The sequence below is a fragment of the Lepidochelys kempii genome, chromosome 16 (genome assembly GCF_965140285.1).
Source record: "Lepidochelys kempii isolate rLepKem1 chromosome 16, rLepKem1.hap1, whole genome shotgun sequence".
Classification (NCBI taxonomy): Eukaryota; Metazoa; Chordata; order Testudines; family Cheloniidae; genus Lepidochelys; species Lepidochelys kempii.
In genome coordinates, this window is record NC_136395.1 from 24,663,125 (window position 1) to 24,677,626 (window position 14,502).

Consider the following 14,502-nt stretch of genomic DNA (forward strand, 5'->3'; position numbering starts at 1 on the left):
AAACCCTTCATGCTGGTTTTAAGAAGGGCTGGATAACTTTGTGACCCAAACAACAGCTGTTCTGCCACAAATCAAGATAATTATGGCTTCTGCTTCAGGGCAAAAGCTGATCAACTTTGGAAGGTCAGGGAGAAGTCCCACATGGGCAGCACTGCACAATGGTCAGGTGCTGTTGGGGGAAGGGTGGGGACTGAATTGCTTTCCTCTGAAGCATAATCTACTAGACTCAGCCAGAGACACAATAGAGGGCTTGCTGGATCCATTGTCTGATCTGATGCACATTCGTACATTATTGCTGTTTATCTAGCTATTAATTTCCTTCTCGTTCATACTAAATTCATAGCAAGATCCTGGCAAGAGGGTTATGTAACATTAGAAGGGAGGTGATTGTTAATGCCTAAAAGTGGAAGTACCAGATTAAAAATAGTAGGGATGGAGACCTGGGGTTATCAGGCAAATTCAGTCAAACCAGCAGACCTCAGGAGAGTTTTTAAAAAGGGATATTATTTGTTTCTACTTTCTAATGATTTCTGGCTGAAGGTAAGTCTGTAAGCAGATTGCCTTTGAAAATGCTAAGAAGTCAGAAGATTAATGAAGGGCTAGAATTTCCAGGGCTAGATCGCAAATATCCCCACTGCTCCAGGCTGATGCAGGGGAAGGCTGCAGCAGTTGTTCACTGTTTGGGGCGCAAATTGTCGGTAGATATTTTATGAAGGAAACAATTCATCTTTGTGTGGCAGGGTAACACAATAGTGCATATTGCCTGCTTTAAGCATAGGAAGGAATGGGGCAGGATAAACCCTGCAGGCATCACCTGGAGCAAACAGAGAGGTTCCAAAAGCTGGCCGGCTGAGTGGAAAATACATTGGACAGGCTGTCTTGTAAATCACTAAAACCTGTTTCAGGCAATAGAAGGGGGAAAACACAGAAGGGAACTGACCAAGGAAGGGCCCGTGGTCAGTAATTGTTGATGGGCAAATGGATCAGGGTGAAAAGGGAAACTGAACCTCTTCCCAGAACTCAAACAGATTCTTTTTGCAAACCCATCTGCACTGCCTGGGAGCAGAACCTGAAGCAGCGCAGCCTGCTGGGGAAGGTTGTTCTCCTGCAATATCCAGCCCAACTGGTCACCTTCCCAGGGAGCTTTGTTCTGTCCAGGTTGGCAGCCTGGTCCTGCACCTCCTGGAGATGCAGAGAGGCAGCTAAATCCTGCCTGTATTCCCATTAATGTCCCTCCACTGTGTCTCCACCACTTCCCTTGGAGCCTGTCCTACGTCTGACTCTCCCACTGCCTTGGTCGGTCAGCTACTCCTGTGTAGAAGTTGGTGGGGGTGGGGTAAAACACTCCCCAGTCCGAATGGCGATAGTTCTGCCCACTGTGCACAGGTAGAAATGGTGGTGCAAGTGTGAGGGAGGGGTGAGTCAGACCCATAACGCGTAACACAGGGAGTGTGATGAATGATCAACTGGCAAATGGGAGTGAAGGGGATCGAGGAGAATGACCTTGAGGTGACGCTGCCTGGTGGTTTAGCTCCAAATCAACCAACCAGTAAATTCCTTCTGGGATCTCCCCCTCTGACTGCCCATTTCTCCTGTGGCCCGTGACCGTGTTGCGACATGTCACCGGCACAATCTCCAGCATCGGGACACTGTCAGCTGAGATCATAATGACACGATGCAAGTCCTGACCTCACAAGTCGCCATGGCATGTGTGGACTCTTTCTGCTAGGGGAGTGATCTGTCCAAACTGGCACCATCCTGGGGCAAATCCAGGCCAGTAGCACCCTAGGAAAGTTGTGTTTTGGCAAAGCAGCATTACGGCAGAATTTCAGTGTAACTGCCTCTGGACACATCACTAGAACTGCCAGCCGGGGGAAGAGAATAACACTCACCAGCTAGGGTTTCAGTCCCTTTCCTCCAGGTTTTCCTGAATTGATCTATAAACAAAGGATACCAGACAAAAATAAGCCACCCAGAACAGTGGGTCCAAATCCCCAGACCCCTTGCAGGCTCTTAGCCAGCTGGGAGGAGAAAGGCCTCACCCTTCCCCCTAGGTATCTTCTCTTGCCTTATAGTCCCACGTGACAGGCAAGGGTCGGGGTTAACCCCTTATACACTGGGGCTTGTGGAATGCATATCTACCTTGCCACCAAAGACCATCTCTGTCTGTCTGTTTTGTAGGGGAGTTCATCAAAGCTCTGTACGAATCAGATGAAAATTGCGAGGTGGACCCCAGTAAGTGCTCATCCTCGGACCTTCCTGAACATCAGAGCAACCTGAAAATGTGCTGTGAGCTGGCCTTCTGTAAAATCATCAATTCTTACTGGTCAGTATCCCTACAACCCTCATTTCCCTCCACCTGCTTTTCCACTGTTGCAGACATGGTACTGCTGTAGGTGTGAGATGTACCATCCCAGCACTCAGTCTGTTTTGCATTGTCCTGTCTTCTAGTGGCGAAAGACAGCTATTCAGAGCCCTATAGGTTGCAGATGCCCTCAGTAGCTGCTGAGAGTTCTCACTTTCAGCTGGGGGGCTGCCCCGGGACACCAACCCATCAGGGGGTGGGGAATCGAAATGAGCAGAAGCAGGACCCTTAGGGTGCTGTGTAGGGAAGCAGGAGGCAATGTCAATGTGCACGCATGGTCTACAAACACTCACAGCTTCTTATTGGGCACCCTTGGGGTCTTGCCTGGGAAGAGAATGAGGGTGGTCATGGCTGCAGAAATGTGCCATTTTCGCAGTGAAAAGTGTTTTGCAAAAACTGACTTTATTTTGGAAAACATCACTTTTTTTCTACAAAAAGTGATCACAGTGACAATCAGTTTGTGCCCAGCTCTGTGTGTCCATTGTCTGCAAGGGGCGAGACTCTGCCCTTCTCCACAGTGTCGTTAGTGAGAGAACAAGGCAAGTGTGGTGTTAGCCGAAGTGTGGCTGCAGCATGGCTTTGCTTTTACATTGCTTTTCGGTGGGTAGATGAGTGGGATTGCTTGACTCAGTGATTCTTCTTTAGCATTCTTTGTGGCAATGAGGACTGACGCCAAGGGTGGTGTGTGTACACGCATGCACACAAAACTGGGCAAGGGCAGTGGAGCAAGAGACCAAGATACGCCTTCCCCAGCGAGACCTGAGGTTAGCAGGCAGAACTCCACTGCTGTCAATCAGACCTGAATTTGGCCCAGTGTGTGCACTGATTCCCACCTGAACCCCCCTAAGAACCCATTCAGACAGGGATTGCAAGCATTGCAGTGTGACAGGCTTGAGCAAAGTGTAGAAATCAGTGCCATGAGTGCCACTGGGAATCAGGTGAGACTCTGCACACTCCCCCAGACTCATGCACACACGCACACTGTTCACTCTTGCACACGTTGCGATGCAATTGAAGAATCTTGGCCTTTTGGCTACAACCAAGTGCAGCATCACGTTACTCTTTGCTATGTCCTCCCTTGGGCTCTCTCCTGCTCTTGCAGGGGTTGGAGATCGCCTCAGTCTTTTCCATCTCTGCCACCTCTGATCTTGCACTTCTCTAACATCAGGTGAGGTTTGGAATTTCTGTGTAGCAGGTGGTGCCTAAGTTTCTAACCACGCCTTTGAGGAAGCAGCACTGAAGATCGAAGGCACTTGGGCTGCAGGATGCCGAGTTCCCCAGCGGGCGGGGCAGAGCTGACGCTGTTAATTTCCTCATTTCTCTCTCTCTCTCTCTCTCTCAAGCACCCTTTGGCTCCGTGCTGTGCATGACTGTGGAGGAGCCTGTCTCTCTACATCAGAAGCATCCTGTGTCAGCGATAATGGGGAATTCCTCACTTCACTTGCACAGGGCTCTTGCCTGGAATCATAGTTTCTCTGCTGTGAAGTGATGGAGGCTGGGGCTGTTGGAGGTCTGGCTGGAGCTGGCTTGGGTAGACAAACGCTAATGGCATATGTGTATCACAGCTGGCTTAGCTGCTCTTTGTGGATTCAGTTTGTGGTGGTGCTTATCTATACAGAGTGTTTTCAAGTATTCAGGGCACTAGGAGCCACAACTCCTTGGCGCCTGTCCCCAGTGCTCCCTTTAAAGATGCCCTGCAAAGGGAAAAAGTTAGGCTTGTGCCCTTTTAAGCTTCTTTGGTGGGTAAAGAAGGGCCTGAAAGAGTTCCCTCCTTCCTTTTTTGTCATCCTGCTTTTTTTTTTTACATTAGAGATTCGGGTCCGGATGACATCACCAGACTGACAAATGAAAGCTGAGCAAATGGATGGGCTTTTTATCAGACTGCTTAAGTCTCTGGCTTTAGTTTTTCTTAATGCCGGTTTAACATTAATGTTCATGATCGTTTTGGAGAAAGGAAGTCTCCACTAAAGATTCATCCCCCAGCCCTTCCATGAAAACTCTCACTGGATAATCTCCCAAGACGTCCAATAGGTCCTTCGGCAAACCTGGGAAGGAATAGAGTTGATATTTCTCAGGGAGAGAACAGTCAGTCAAATAAATCCTCACTTCAGACCTTCTGTATCCACCACAAAGAAGCAAAAAGGGCAGCTTCTTTTCCTGGTAGCCTAGAACTTACTGTGGGCCAGTTAATTGCTCTCTTGGCCTCAGGAATTGAACTTCTCTTTCCCATGAGTGACACCTGATGTCTTCAGACATTGGCAAATTATAGATGGAAAAAGACAGAGATGCAAATTATTGTTGTTTGAATTCATTTCTGGCTAAAAATAACAGAGGTGCCATTAAAAGGTCAAGGTAAAAATAGCCTAGAAAAGAGACGCGGGGGAAGTCAAAGATGCAATGGGGAGATGTGTTCCTCCGGCCCTCCCTTTAGGAAGAGTCTGAAGCAGCCGGGATGCTGTTCTCAGGGCCTTGTTGTTCACTGATTCTGGAGGAATAATTGGGCTGACGATGAGTGTTTTGGATTGGCCGAGGCACCCTGACAATTACAGATCTTGCTTGAAAAACAGAGTGGCAGAGTCTGCAGGCGGAGCTGCTGGAGAGAGGAAAGAGGTTCACAATAACTGAAAATTCTTACAATTATGGCATGATTTGGACATCTGGAAAGTTTCACTGTAAGCAGAATTTCAGCATGCGGAAGCTCGTTACAGGACAGTTGGATAATGAATTATGGACCCCTCCATCGCATAAAGCCCTGCTAACCAAATTCCATCCCTCATTATACAATTAAATGTTTATGGTCTCTCTGACTCCCATCCTGCATTAGCAAAGAGCACTTCACGTTACTGCGTGTGCCGCTGTCACATACATTTTAAAGGGGTATTTTTCAGTAACTCTTCAACCTGTCCAGATTGTTCCACCCTTAAATTGCTTAAAGGATCCCAGTTTTACTGGGCAAGTAGCATGAAGTAAAGGGGTTTTGCCCATTTATATGGATTGAGCCAGAGGAGGAGGATTTAGCCGGTGTGACTTGGAAGGCTTGGGGTAGAGAATCTGTAATGGCCCTGGGCTTTTATGGGGGATACTGGGAGCAGATCTCTGTCGTGCGCAGCTTTCTGCGGAGACCATTCATTTTTTTTAAATGTCCCCCTCCATCAAGTCCACGTGGCTATAAATTAACTATTTTTCTCGTTCAGGGGACCTTTAGCATTTCAGAGTCGGAAAAACAGAGCAGCGTTAAGAAAGGGGAAAGAGAAATGAGCTGGGGACAGAGAGCTGGGGAGGGAAGAAACGTAGAGATGAAACGGACAGAGTGAGGAGAGAGGCGCATCCGGTGACATTTAAAGAGATCAGCATGTGCCGCCTGTTCCCACGCAGTGAGTTCCTGCTTCAGAGCTAAGGGTGATGACGGGACTCTCCAGTTTCTCCATGGGTAACTGCTGAACTGTCAATGGTGACAGGTCTAGAAGGAAGGGGCAGGGGGTACAGGTGACCTCAGTAGTGACTGGGGGGATGTACAGGGTGGGGAGACAAACATGGGAGAGACAGGCAGGACCCTGAGCACAGAGGAAAACGACACACCCAAAAACGTGCTGAACAGGCAGGTCCCTGCCACGTGGCCAGAGCACTCCACCAGGATCGGAAGGGGAAGCCAAAGCTACCCGTCCAACAGGAACTACCGACCGGGACAGCACGTCGACTCGGAGTATCCCCCTCACCGAGAGGCATGGCGCTCTGACCTGCCCGGAAACCCGCCAGGAGGGCTGAGGAAGGACATATCGGGATTTCCAGGCACTAATGTATTGATGAGCGCACGCTCTGTGTAGCAGAACAGAGCAGTGGAGATGCTAAAAGCCAGGCCAATTAGTAGCCAGGGAAGGAAAGAAGCCATAACAAGCCATTCAGCCGCAGGGCGTACCTGACTGTGATGGAACACATGCCCCAGTAGGTCCTGAGCTGTGTCACTGGGGAGGAGAACGTGCCATTGGACCGGATGGGCCCACTGACCTCAGCCTGGGGCGTGCGGGGCGCATGGCATAGAGCACGGGCACCAGGAGGAGTGCTCTTCCATTAACATCCTGGCCGCCTGCCACGCTGTGCAGGGAGGAGCAGACCCAGGAGGGTGGTTTTCCCTGGCTGTGCTTCCACTTCAGCGCACCACTGCTGGTGGAGAAGAGCCACCCAGGCTCCTTGTAACGGGCACGGTATGTTCACGCCGCAGGCAGTCAGGCCCAGCGCAAGAGGGGGATGGCAGGAGATAAGTCTGCGCGGGTTGCCTCTCACTGTCACATAGCTCGTCCCCCGTTCTCGGCAGAGGAGCTGGGACGCTCTCCGCTGAGCTGGCTGCTCACTAACGTGGGCCGGGCTGCGGTGACCCCAGTCTGCGCGTGCTTATTCCATCAGGGTCTCTGGATCTGTTTGCTTTTAGACAAAGAGCCTGCTCCACGGGCAGGGCAGCTTCCGGGGGGAGTGGCCAGGGCATTCTGTGCCACTGAGCTGCTGGCAGCTGGCCAGGCTGCTCAGACCCATCGTCCAGCCTCCCTTCTGGGAGTGGCTGGATCCAGCTGAGTCAATAAAACATGCTGGGAACAGGATAGTGGGAGGCTGGGAATGGGGAGGGGAAACAGGCAAGAGGCTCTCTGGTGAGACGCACCCTCAGGAGCCAGAACCCACGGGTTAAACCCAAGTGAATTTGGGGTCTGGGATTCAGGGTAAATGGGCTGGATGCTGGCCTGAGTTACACTGGTGTAAACCAGGAATAACTTCAGTGGCTTCAAAGCAGTTACTCTGGCTTTACACCAGTCTCCGAGAGCAGAATTTGACACACATGCCTGTACAACACTAACTTCCTGTTCCCTGCCCCAGTATAGGAGCATTTTAACTTTGTGTGATCTACTAGACTGGGTGTGCGCCCAAGAGACAAAAAGCCCCAAGTTCTAATGGCGGCCCCGTTACTGACTCCCTGTGTCCCCTTGGTAAAGTCACGTCAGCTCTGTGCCTCAGTTTCCCACCTGCAGAATAGGGTTGTTAACATTTCCCAACCTTGCCGGGAGGGGGTGGGAAAGAATCAGTTCATGTCTGGACAGGGCTTTGTTGTCACTCTCCGTGCAGTTGACATTTCCCATCTCTCTCCCTTTGGGCAGCGACACGAGCCTGGCCGGTTACATGCGCGGTTCCGTTCCCGGGTCTCGGGCACTAGCACAAGGCTGTTGTTTGGGTTCACGGCACAGCTGAGAAAGTTTCAATCCCAGGACAAACTGTTCTCTTGCTGAAACTTAAAAAGCCAGGATGATTTTTTTTCCTATTAAGACTTTTGTAAATCCCTTCTTAATGAAGCCTGGGTGGGGGCCTCGATCCAGCTGATAGGAGCCCATTAAGCACCAAACGTGAAGGCTGTTGTGAGCCTGCTTTTCTGCACATTCAGCTCCCAGCATCTTCAGTGGAAACAGACAGTGGGGCTAGTTCTGCCTGGTGGATTAAGTTGCTTCTCTTGCAAGTTTCAGAGGCAATCAAAACTCTTCCTATGTAGCCCACTGGTTCAGTGTGGCTTCCTATCCCCTTCTAGTGATAGCTCCACAAAAGAGGATAAGAGCCTATTATTGCTACTGGCTAATGGAGTTACTCTTTCAGCTCAGGGAATGGAGGCCTCTACTTTTGGTGCTGGAGGAGCAGAGTTCATGCCCCATGGATGACTTCTGGGGAAGGGGGTTGTTACGCTTGGTTGTCGTACTTGCCAGCCAGAACTATGAAATAGGCTCAGGTTCCTAGCCCTGAATTTACAAACCCTGAATTTTCATTGCAGTGTCTTCCCAAGGGAACTCAAAGAGGTTTTTGCTTCGTGGAGACAAGAGTGCAGTAACCGTGGCCGGCCAGACATCAGCGAGCGGCTCATCAGTGCCTCCTTATTCCTCCGGTTCCTCTGTCCAGCCATCATGTCCCCCTCCCTCTTTAACCTGCTCCAGGAATACCCTGATGACCGCACTGCACGCACTTTGACCCTCATCGCCAAGGTCACACAGAACCTCGCCAACTTTGCCAAGTAAGTTGGGGGAAGGAGTTGGGTTTGTTCTCGACGAGCATGAAGGAGTCTGCAGTGTCAGTTAATTGTGTTCAGTGAATATTCAGTGCTAGCCTGACAGCCTGCAAGGCAGCCATCCTCCGTGGGATGCAGCCAGAACTGCAGTCACCCAGGTGCCATGGAAGTCAATGGCAGTGACTTCAAGGGAAGCAGGAGCAGGGTCTGGTGAGAACGCGGTCCTCGGCCTGTCTGCTGAAACTAGCTGCAAAGGGGGCAGTTAGTGCCAGGTGTGATGTCAGGAGCAGGACTGAGATCCAACTCATTGAGATTGGCCACTGAACAGCAGCAGATAAGAAACCATTGCTCAGAGAGATTTGGTGACCATTTTTATTCCCACTAAGGAACAGTCAGTCAGCAAAGGCAATTTTGTCCCTGCTGCTACCTTCAGCCACCCTCTAGAAAGACAGACTTACAGAAGTGCCTGCTGTTTCCTCTGTTTTCCACGTTCCCCCCATGGGAAACACCTTGCCTTTCCCGTTCCCACTAGGTCAGTGCCTCCAGCCGTACCTCGACTGGGAGAGAGACCATTTTATTCTCCAAACCGACCTGCTGCTAGGCCTTTTCTGAGCAGAATGGCCCATTCTCAACCCAGGGAGAGGCAGATAGGGCAGAAGTTGAAACGCCCAGTTTTGAAGTACACCAGGGTTGGTAAGAAAGGTGCCGTCCACCATTCTGTCCCACAGTTACCCAGCTGGATGTGACTGAAGTGCGTGAGCTCTTCACAGTCCCAGCGGAGGCACTGCACAGCCCAGACCCCGAATGAATGATGCTGCCAGAGCCTATGGAATCTGTAGCTCTGGGGGAATCTGCTCCCTCAAACTGAGCTCAGGGATCACCCCAGTTATTAAAATGAATGTCTCTGAACTTGGAGGATGGGGGAAGAAATTGGGGAAGCTGTCAATCTCTATCTAAGCCCAGAGGGTTGGTGGAAACAAAGGAAGAGATTTCTGAACATCTTTCCACTGGCTGCAGTGGAAGCTCTGAGCTACTTATCCTGAGCTCTGACAACAGAACCATGAGCTCTTGGAAATGTGAATGGACAACCTCAGTCAAAAGCTTCTTAGAATTGCAAACTAATTTAATTCACATGCCCACAGCCAGACACAGACATAAGATGTACAAGTGTGTTACTCTAAGTGACAGAAAGTATCCATCTTTCTGACCCGTCCTTAACTAAAAGTTAAAAGTTTCACGTTTCTGGACCTTGCAAGAAAGGCTCTTTAACTAAGCTGGCATTACTCAAGCCTGAGCAATCAAGCTGAGCTCTCCTGCAGCCAACGTCACTGCCGACCTCCTCCCCCAGCAAGTCTCCTCGTACCAGCCGGTAGAAGGGGATCTGTCATGCTTTAAATAAGACATTTTCAGTAGAACGAAGATTGGATGACATGGGGCGGAGCAGGGGGTGGCGCAGAGAATCCAATGAAAATAAACTGGCTCCAAAAGAGAATTGGGCAAATGTTGGACAGAAGCCCCAAGGTCCCTGATGATCTGGTGTTCCAGGTCCACGAACGGCATTCAGAGGGTGAATTTAACTTAGTGCTTAGGAACATGACGGGCAGCTAGTGCCAGCGGGAGCGAGGTCTAGTGTAGATGGCCAGTTTCCCCATATATGAGCTGCAGCCTCGTCGGTTATCCTGCTAGTGTTTTCTCACACATGAATCCAGTTTGTGTCGCCCCACACTTCCCCCTCCGCATTCCCCTGGCTACACCTGCCCTGTCTGTACGTTTCAAGTTAAATCCACTAATTGTGCCAAATTGTTACGTGACTTTGAACTTGGGACCTGGCTAAGACCATCAGATTTATTCCATTTATGACCTCTGTTTAAGCCACGTGATGCAAAAGACGTGAATTTAAGCCGGATCAGGCCCTAATTCCCTTGTGGAACTGTTTGAAGGCGCTTGGCCCTGCTCTTAATGTAACTGGAGCACAATGACAAAGTGCCTCTCAGCCAAAGAACCCAAAGCACTTACACTTTTCAGACCATTCAGAGAGGTCACTTTTCCCACCACTGAAATGCAACCACCTCTGAGTGGGCGGAACAGAGTAGCACCAGTCAGTGGTTCGGAATCAGTAAAAGCTACCTTGCCTGAAATTGCCAGATTTCAGTGAGGTGTTGTGGGAGTTAGCCAAGACGAGGGGATTAATGGAACGTGCTCGTACAAAGAGCACCCCCCCCGGGGGGTTTAAATGAGCAAAACAATAGGTTGTCAGATGAGGTCTTATTCCAAACCTTGTACCTCCAGTGGTACAGTACCCGGTACTAGCTCCCTGGGACGTGGTTCAGAGGGAAGAGTCCCACCTATGCCACTGCTCGCGGTGCCCTGGCTTTGCCTGTCAAGGTCTCACCGCCACTACTTAGGCTTGAACCTACTGAGCGTACAAGATCCCAGCATAAGGGGCTATGGCTGAAGATTTCTACTCCCACTTTGAAAACTAAACTGCACTTAGCAGCTCTGTAGAGGAGTGCACTGATAGCAGGAGGTCTTGCCTGCCTTCTCCCTTTTGCATGCGATGCTGGGCAGTAACAGCCCCACGTGGGGGATGATTTTTCTTAGGCTCCACCATCCCAAATGAGCCAAGCAGACAACATGGAGGGGAGGGGCTGGTCCTGAGGCTGCTGGACCCCGATGCAAATACACGTACGCTGGCCCCAGTGAAGTCAGTGGGAGTTTTGCCTAATCTGTAGCCTTCATCCCTGTCCTGTCTCCCTTTCATCTTTCAGTGAGCATATTTGGAGCTTGACACCCAGCACATTCTCATGCCAGACACATCCTCGCCTTGCAAGCCTTCACACGTAGGAACAGACGCTGTCTCTGACACAGACAGCAGAGACTGTGGCAGACGGGCTACTAGAAATGACATTATTAATGCACTGGGGTGGCAGCATTCAGGAGCTCTGCCACGGGCTGTCACTCCACACATCGCAGAGAGCGGCAGAGGGCAGGAGAAGGGATTCGGGTGCTGGGCAATGATCATTGGGAGAAAGAGGACTGCATGTTAGCAGTGACTTGGTAGCGATACTTCCAGTGGCTGTATCAGGCCAGATCCCAGGCTAGCTGCTGGAGGGACAGGCCCTTCCGTGAACGTTGGGTCCAGGGTATTTGCTAGACATAGGTAGACCCAGGGGAGGCTTTTGTTTAGCATCGATCAGGAATTGTATTTGCACAGAGATGGCTCAAAGCAGCAAGATCAGCGACTGCTTCTAGATTGCAAAGACACATCAGTATGGAAGGGTGGGTTGGGTCAAATGCCCCACTTCATCTCAGTCCCCAAAGCGGGAGGCAAAGGAGTTGGACAAATGGCGGTGGTTCCTGGCACAGGAAAGGGTGCAGAGGGCTGGAAGAAAGGCTCAGCATGGCGCTAATTAGCTCTGTTCCTCCCTGTGCTGTTTACAGCTGGTTACTTGTGCGCCGTTACTCACAAGTTCTAGCTGAGATTCATGTGCCTGTCTTGGCAGGTTTGGCAGCAAAGAGGAGTATATGTCCTTCATGAATCAGTTTCTGGAACACGAATGGACTAACATGCAGCGATTTCTATTGGAGATTTCCAATCCAGAAACCATCTCGAACACAGCTGGCTTTGAAGGCTACATCGACCTGGGCCGGGAATTGTCCACTTTGCACTCTCTACTGTGGGAGGTCATTTCTCAGCTCGAGCAGGTACCCATGGGGAGATGGGGAGCTGGAGGGGCAAGCTCTACGGGGGTCACACCTCAGTCAGACACTTCCTGGGATTGCGGGGAGTGACTGGGAGTTTAGCATGCACCACACTACACGGCGGTTCCTTGCAAACCATCCACAAGAAAGACGTCTGTTGGTTATCAGGAAGGGATAACTGAGTAGCAGGATCTCTGTAGTCTAGCAATGGTTAGCACTTCTGTAGCCTCGCACACATTGTCTGTCTAACCCTCACAACTCCCCTATGAGGCAGGTGAGTATAATTATCCCCTTATCCAGCGGGGAAACCGAGGCAGGGGGGATCAGAACTTAGGTGCTGCTGGTTCCCAGTCCTGTGCTCAGAGCACTAGACCTCACCTCTGTCTCAGCAAGTGTCGTGCAGTAGGAAGGAACAGAACTTGCCTCCTGACTTCAGCTAGTTTCACTTTAAAAAAGAAATGTTTTTAATTAATGGGTCTCCATCAAGACCGGTTGGACCAGACTTACACACACCTGCTTTTTTCTGTGTACAGACTCTGTTGATCCACACACGAGTTAAGGAGGGGTACCCCTACTACTACAAAGAAGTGTGGCTGACCGACTGAGGAAACTAATGTTGCTAAGAAAGAGTTCCTTGAGAGACTTTACAGATCCTGGGACAGCTGGCCAGGGTTCTCTTTGTGTAGGAAGCAAGCAGCCTATAACGTTTCTGTACCCATTTCTCCTCAGGGCACTGTAACAAAACTTGGGCCCCTGCCTCGGATTCTGAGGGACGTCAACGCTGCGCTCAGTAACCCAGCGTGTGTGCAGGTCTCCGTCACAGCTGACCATACTGCATCGACTCCAAATGCTGGCAACAGCATCTCTGCTGGGCTACAGAAAATGGTGATAGAGAATGACTTATCTGGGTAAGAGAGCGAGCATCACCTCAGGAGGAAATCTTCACGGACGCTCCTGGCCATTGACCAGGGAAATAGCAAATACTCTGTGAGTGTCAGCCTGTGGTACCCGGCTGGCTGCATGCAGAGCCGGGCAAAGCGAGGTGTGGCTGGGAGTTTGCCAGACTTAATCTGGGGAATAGAATACTCTCCTCCTTCCCACCCGTGAGTGTGAGGATGGGAGAAGGCCCAATCCGAAAACTCTGTGTGCGCGTGTGTGTGTGCACACACGCACACGTGCAAGTGCAGCAGGACGGGAGGATTTATCAATAAATTCGGTGGGAATTCTGTACATGGCAATTAGGCAGGATTGGGCCCATCCTGCTTGTAAAGCACTGGATCGGTCCTGAGTACATTTAGATCCAAATCACTGGTTGTTTCCCTAACAGTCACTCACCCTTTGGTAGTTTGCTTATTGGGGTTTTCAGCCTGCTCTGCCTAATTTTTATTATATATGTAAAACCACTGAGCAATAGCCCACAGGCCCAGTCCCTGAACACACTCTTCTTGGCTTTCTCATTGAGGAATTTCGGTCCCGGTGGTCGAACAGCGGATCGTGTTGCAGAGTTATAATGCTAGTTTTATTCCTATTTGCTGAAGATGCAGGAACTCACACAAATGAAAAGCCTCCACTAGTAAAATAGGTTCTAAATGGGAGCTAGAAATTATTGAACAATCTAATTAGGAGTGAGGGACCCAGCAAGAGGAAGCCGGACTTGCTCTGTAATCAGAGCTTTCATCTCTGATGTTTCCCTGCATGGGGTAAAGCTCTTCACATTTTGTGCAAGGGAGAATTTCTCTGAACAAAATACTCTGGCCCAAATACTTCCTACGTAAATGTAAATGCAGCATCTTTGATCTGACGTATTCACATGAAACTACTGCAAAGCCCTTGCCTTATCCACCGCAAATCAATGGTGCACAACTCTGTCAGTTTACTGTAGGAGGAATGGGTGACGAGGCCTCTGCCTTTCCTTGGAAAGCAGCAGTCAACGTTGGTGCTAGTTATTATCGTCATTATTGCTGGGTTTTTTTATTTGTATTATCCTAGTGCCTAGGACCCCACCGTGCTATGCGCTGTACAAACAGAACCAAAAGATGATCCTTGTGCAAAGAGTTTACAATCTCAGGATAAGACAAGAGACAGCAGACAGATGCAGACAGACAGGGGAGCACAAGGAAACAATGAGACAGTATTGGTCAGCATGGTTGTAACTGGTGATACAAAGCATCCAAGGATCACATCGGGACGATGCCTCTCACTCACACAAGTAGACCCATCTTCCCAGACCTCTCAGCCACTCCCACATACAACATGCCCACGCAGACACTCTCATTCGCTCATACACAACTAACACCCATCCATCCCCAACCCCACACCCCTCCCTCATGTACATGTGTGTCTGTGCATTCACACGCTTACACACACACGCTCAGTGCACTGACAAATCCAACCTCACTGCCTC

The 14,502-nt window shown here is 50.2% G+C and overlaps 1 protein-coding gene across 14 annotated transcripts in view; it reads left to right on the top strand.

Moving 5' to 3' along the window:
• The window catches only part of DAB2IP (DAB2 interacting protein), a 275,146-nt gene that overhangs the window by 236,836 nt on the left and 23,808 nt on the right, over positions 1-14,502 (top strand). For all 14 annotated transcript variants that reach the window (XR_012155308.1, XR_013634766.1, XM_073314876.2 and 11 more), the window contains 4 exons: positions 2,182-2,326; positions 8,166-8,402; positions 11,900-12,101; positions 12,828-13,006. Coding sequence is in view for 12 of the 14 variants with exons in the window: in XM_073314876.2 (XP_073170977.1) it covers positions 2,182-2,326; positions 8,166-8,402; positions 11,900-12,101; positions 12,828-13,006 (763 nt within the window). In the remaining 2 variants the exon portion in view is untranslated. The remainder of the gene's footprint in view (positions 1-2,181; positions 2,327-8,165; positions 8,403-11,899; positions 12,102-12,827; positions 13,007-14,502) is intronic.